We start from the raw sequence: 6,417 nt of genomic DNA, 5'->3' as shown, positions 1-6,417 counted from the left end.
ATGGTGAAGAAGTATTCTATACAAAGGAACCAATTCTACACCACAGTAACCTCGAATGAGAAGGTCCTTCATCTGCGGTGCAAGAAGAATTGTGGTTGGTCACTACGAGGCACTAAAAAAAGTGAGCACTCAGACGGCTTTACCATAGTCACATACAAAGGCCCGCACCGGGACACCTGTGTCACTGAAGTGTTATCTACAGATCATGCACACTTGGATTCATCCATAATTTCCGATTTTGTGAAGTCTTTTGTGCAGAAAGATTCATACTTGAAAGTTGAATTTATACAGGAACTCATATCCAAGCATTTTCAGTTCGACGTTACTTATCGAAGAGCATGGTATGCTAGGGAGAAAGTCATAGCTGAAGTATTTGGAGATTGGGAGAGTTCTTATGGCAGACTTCCGCACTTCATGGAAGCACTCAAACAGTCAAACCCGGGAACCGTTGTTGTATGGAAACACAAAGTTCTGGTAGACGGTGTTTATTACAGCAACATGGAAGTGTTTGAACGAGTATTTTGGGTCTTCGGCCCTTGTGTTGAAGGTTTTAAACATTGTATGTCTATCATCTGTATCGATGGGACGCATTTGTACGGGAAATTTAAAGGAACATTGTTGGTTGCTGCAAGTGTGGATGCAAACTTCCAAGTATTTCCACTTGCATTTGCGTTAGTCGAAGGGCAAAACACTTCCAGCTGGTCTTGGTTTCTCGGTTGCATTCGGGTTCATGTCACTCAACGGGATGGCCTCTGTGTTATATCTGATCGACATGCTGGGATCATTGCAGCAATGAATGACCCTAACGTTGGATTCACCGAGCCGCGAGCCTATCACAGGTTTTGTGTTCGGCACTTGGCTTCTAACTTGAAGACTCACGTGCGAAGAAACGACATGAGAGATATATGGTTTTTGTTTCACGATGCTGGTCGCAGATATGGGATATGTACTACGAACTTCTCAGAAATATTTAACAATGTGTTGAAGGGTGCTCGATTTCTACCTATCATGTCCCTTGTTGAATTAACATTCCACAGAGTGAATAAGTATTTCACTGATAAAAGGGAATTATCTCAGGCTAGATCTGAACAGGGACTTGCATACCCCCCCAAATTCACTTCCATTATGGAGAAAAACATTTCAAAGGCTAGATATCACAAAGTGGAAGCGTATAACCGTCGACTGCATATATATCAAGTTGAAACAAAGAGGGGAGATAGAATTGGTAGAAAAGGAGGCCATAGACATACTGTTAACTTTCAGTTAAGAATGTGTACATGCAATAAACCACGGATCTTCCACCTCCCATGTTCTCATGTTCTAGCAGTTTGTGCGAAGTATTCGATATCAGAGCGGCCATGGGTGGACCGGGTACTGCAATCAGAGGCCTACACAAATACATACACTCCCCAATTCTGGCCTATCCCTTGTGAGACGGCATGGAGAGATTATGGAGGGCCTAAACTCATTCCCGACAACAGCATGGTACGAGGACAAGGTCGCCCTAAGTCAAGGCGCATACGCAATGAAATGGATGAGACCAACCGTCCCGCGAGCAAATGCGGCCTCTGTCACCAGCAGGGTCACAATAAGAGATCGTGTCCATCTAGATCGACCGGGCACTAAGTTTTTTTTTTTTTTTGTTATCTAGAGTGATGTAGTAGAATAGTACGGTGATTGTATTTCTTCATTTCAAATTATTGTAACAGTTGGATTTTTAGATTGAAGTATGAGATTTGAAATTCTGTATTTTGTTATCGCTTGTCTGTAATTGTTACTTTTTAATTTTTGGATTATAACTGTTTATGAAAAGATACCATGGACACCCGAGATAGGACACCCGGACCCACCGACCCTTCTGTCCTTACACTACAGGACACACATCGTAGCGTTGACATTTGGACTCAGTCGGTTGATCCGGCGGGCATACTGACATGCAAGCACTACACTGTCGCATTCCTTGGCGATTGGGTTATCGATCCCCGCATTCTGCCTTTCGTGGAGTACGCTGGCTTCATGGGTATACATCGGATGGCGTTCAGAGAGGTCGACCCAGCGCTTGTTACTGCGCTTGTGGAGAGATGGAGACAGGAGACGCACTCCTTCCATCTACCTGTTGGGGAGGCGACCGTGACGTTGCGAGACGTGGCGATACTCACACGGCTTCCCATTCATGGGAGTCCGGTGTCTGGATCTGCGTTGGCCGATCCCCCCGGTTATGTAGCTCAGGTTCTCGGGGTTCAGCCAAGCCCGGACGATATCAGGGGCGGCGGATTGAGGACCGGCTGGATACGTGACACTTTTCGTGTGTTGCCAGATGGTGCTGATGAGGCCACTGTTGCGAGACATGCTCGAGCGTACCTTTTTCTGATCATCTCGGGTGTGTTGTTCGGTGGCAAGAGTGGCAGCCATTTACAGATCATTTACCTGCAGCTGTTAGACCACGACTGGGAGCATATTCGTGGCTACAGCTGGGGCAGTGCTTGTCTGGCGATGTTGTATCGCCATCTGTGTAGAGCATCCCGTCGGGGTTCTCGTGAGATCAGCGGTCCGTTATTTTTGCTTCAGGTAACCTACCTATCTGTTAACAGTTTAATTCGGAAAGTTCTTACTTAGTTTACAATTAACCTAGTTTTGTGTGTTTGATGTCCAGTATTGGTCTTGGGAGCACATCCATGTAGGCAGGCTAGGTAGGCCTGCTATACATCGTCAGGGGCAGCAGGATCAGGACCAGCAGTATGAGAGGTACATTCCTCCACCACGGCCTTCCGCTGACGAGGCGTACGGTTGCAGATGGGCGGTCCCCAAGCTGACATATGCGCATGCGGCAAGGGGCCTTCCGTACTACCGAGACACCCTTGATCAACTCACCGAGTATCAAGTGATAACTTTAATTTATTTAGTAAACAGTTATTTATTATGTATACTCTTAACATATTTAATATTCACTAACCTGTTTATTATATTACTTTGTATGTGTTATCGCAGATGACATGGGACCCGTATTAAGCTGATTTAGTTGCTGCCATGCCTCCACATCTGCTAGATCATCAGGCGCAGTGGCGTTCTAGGGTCCCCCTGATCTGTTTTGAGGTTGTGGAGGGTCACCTACCGGATCGAGTCATGCGACAGTTTGGACTACGCCAACCTGTCCCCCAGCAGTGTGACACTAGTGCCCGGCTGCACTGCATTGACCGTCGGGGAAAGAGCGACAGGAACTGGCGGACGGAGCATGCCCAGTACATTGACTTGTGGCATCGACGGTTAGAGTTCGTCTTCACTCGTGACCCCATCCACGGCGTTATGGATCCATACGATCCATACATGGAGTGGTACATGCGGATTACACGACGTTTCATCAACCCCAGCTACACGCCGCCATCTGCACATTACCATCCATCCTTTGACGTGATCAGGGGATATGTAAGTATATTTGATTAACTTATTTTTATCAATTTTTAATTTGTATATCATTCAACTAACTCAGCCATAATTACTGCGGGCGTTGGATATGACGGCGATGGTTAACGCACTGTCGGACGTCCTTCCATGCATACCTGAGCCGCCCATAGCACAGGTCGAGCGGGTGCGAGATATGGGCATGGCTACCTTGCAGAGATATGGTCACGCCTATCTCGTCCACCCCCGGGACGATCATGGCGGCCACTCTAGTCACTCACAGTTCGAGGCTGGCCAGAGTAGCTGTGGGGGTGATCCTGCGTCATTCACGGGCGCAGAGGAGTACGACATTTGCAGTTCCGCGCCCCTACGTCATCCTGATGACCCATCGTCTAGCCAGCTCACTCCGCCAGTACGCCCGAACCCATTTACCACGGTCCGTCACTACAGCCGTCGTCTCAGGCCGAGAGTGGACATACAGGATAGAGAGTCGTTACACCAAATTGATGAGTCAGAATAGGATAGAATTATCTGATTTATTTGCTGTAATGACCTTCTCTAGTTTGTTGTACATAACACTTACATTACATTATTATTTTAATAATTATTTGAATGAATTTATGTCTTGTTTGAATTTCAAATTCCTTATTTGTGCATATTTGACTCATTTCGTTCAAAATAAATTGTGGATGTGGTGGTGGTGGTGGATGTGGAGGAGGAGGGTGGTGGAGGTGGTGGATGTGGAGGAGGAGGGTGGTGGTGGTGGTGCATATGGAGGAGGAGGGTGGTGGTGGATGTGGAGGAGGAGGGTAGTGGAGGTGGTGGATGTGGAGGAGGAGGGTGGTGGTGGTGGTGCATGTGGAGGAGGAGGGTGGTGGTGGTGGTGCATGTGGAGGAGGAGGGTGGTGGTGTTGGTGGATGTGGAGGAGGATGGTGGATGTGGAAGGGGGCTGCTGGGGCTGCTGTTGTTGGCTTCAACCAGCAGATAAAACGCTGACTGAGGCAGCGTTTTATACTAAGGAATAAAACGCTGCCCCAGTCAGCGTTTTTTTCTGTTATGCCAACACAAAAAACGCTCACTGAGTCAGCGTTTTACCGTATTTCCATTTTTTTTAATTTGTATTTCACAAAATACGAAATTTTTTTTAAAAAAATAATAACAAAGGTAAAACGCTGACCGAGTCAGCTTTTACCTCAGAAGCTCAGTTTCGTAAATAGTTTGGCCACGCGTCTAGATTGGTAAATTGTTTACCAATTAAGCTTACTTTCGTAAAAAAATCCAATGGTATAAGTTTGATTTTGGTCACTCAACTTTCAAATGGCTAAATTTGGTCTCTCCACCACCAATGAGTCATCAATTCTGGTGGCTAGTACAATGACTCCTCAAAGTTAAAGGATCTCTCCATATTTTATTGTTGACATGGCCAAAGTTTAGGGATTATAGTTGCTGACTGGACCAAAATTTAGGGACTTGGTCATATTTTAATGAATTTCATGATGTGATTGGTCCAATGTTAATATTAAGGATTAATTAGGTAGTGGTTTCACTAAAAATTAGCAAAGACATTTTTGTTTTGAAAGGAAACATTATATCAAAATGCAAGAAATTAATTGAGATCTTTAAAAAAAAAACATATCAAATTCAACTAAAAAATAAATAAAAAATGAGTAAAGCATTTTATTTTGATTTATTCTTAAATATAAAAAAATAAAAATTCATTTTTCTTATTTTATAAAATAATTTAATGACTTCAAAAATTATTTATCATAATTTCAATTTTTTTTTATTTTTCATAACTTAATTTCCAAAATTAGTTTTTATTTAAGAAAATTATATTATACGAAGTATATCAAATATCCCGTCAAAAAAAATAATATTTTATGTCAAACATTAAAATCAAAAAGTTATTATTTCTATTCTAAACGTTTTTTATCTTCGCATTTTTTTCTTGATTGATCTTGTTATTCATCCTTCCACGGCTCCCATCGTCTGCCCTTACATATTGGTATTGGGGGTGATGAAACATGGTTTATCGATTAAAGCGATTCCGACAATGTCGCTGGAATTGATCCATCAATGGCCGGTGATTCATCGGCGGAGCAAATACCCTCATCGTCTACTAGACCCAAATTCAATATGAAGCTAAGGCACTCAAATCGGGTTGGGTATTCACGAAGCAATTTGGAAATCGTTTTACCCTTTGGCAAATAATACCGGTTTTTCCGGCTCCGTGACCGAAAAAACCTAACATACTAGTAACAGACCGAAAAGGTTTGTGAGGTACATTTTAGTTAGGGGTTGGGTATTCACGAAGCAATTTGGATGGCGTTTTACCCCTAACTAAAGAACAATGAAATAAACTGAAGTGAAGTAGCAGTTTTTACTTGATGCAAAAACTCCAGCGTGGTTGCCGTTTTACCCCTATGCAAAAACACCAGCGTGGTTGGAGTTTTATGAAGAAGACAAAAACGCCCTCCACGTTGGCGTTTTACCCTTTGGATTTTTTTATTTTTTTTTTACATTTCAGTTAGGGGTAAAACACCATCTAGGGTAGCGTTACCCTAGATGGTGTTTTACCCTCAGGCTTAGTTTGGTAAATAGTTTTGCCACGCGTCTAATATGGAACGTTATTTGATAATTAAGCTTAGATTGGTTATTTATTTTAATATTCTGATTTTACTACTTAATTTATTAAATTAAAAACTGATTTTTCAAAATTATTTTTAAAAATGATTTTCGAAAATATAATAAATCATTTTATAAAATAATAATGTCTTTTGCCACCTATGCTTTTATGTCCCTAAACTTTGGTCCAAGCCACTCAAGTCCCTAAACTTTGATGAGTCACTAAACTAACCACCAAAAGTGGTGGTGGAGGGACTAATTCAGCCATTTCAAAGTTTAAGGACCAAAATCACTTTTGGCAAAGTTTAGGGACCGTATTTATAGTTTACTCCCCTCCGTTTCGTAATAATAGTAAAATACTCACTTGAAATGTTGACAAACGAGGGTTTGGA

At 42.7% G+C, this 6,417-nt stretch overlaps 1 protein-coding gene across 1 annotated transcript; it reads left to right on the top strand.

The window, feature by feature from the left end:
* LOC110707155 lies at window positions 1-1,626 on the top strand. The gene has a single exon (XM_021885164.1). The coding sequence runs from the start codon at window positions 1-3 to the stop codon at window positions 1,624-1,626; it is 1,626 nt and encodes a 541-aa protein (XP_021740856.1).
* The last annotated feature ends 4,791 nt before the right edge of the window (window positions 1,627-6,417 follow it).

This window comes from Chenopodium quinoa, unplaced genomic scaffold (assembly GCF_001683475.1).
Source record: "Chenopodium quinoa cultivar QQ74 unplaced genomic scaffold, ASM168347v1, whole genome shotgun sequence".
In the NCBI taxonomy this organism is placed as follows: Eukaryota; Viridiplantae; Streptophyta; class Magnoliopsida; order Caryophyllales; family Amaranthaceae; genus Chenopodium; species Chenopodium quinoa.
Note: the sequence above shows the minus strand (reverse complement) of the source record. Positions and strands in the feature narration are given on the sequence as shown.

Coding starts and splice junctions, on each gene's coding strand:
- LOC110707155 (XM_021885164.1), top strand. CDS start 1: ATGGTGAAGAAGTATTCTATACAAAGGAACCAATTCTACACCACAGTA.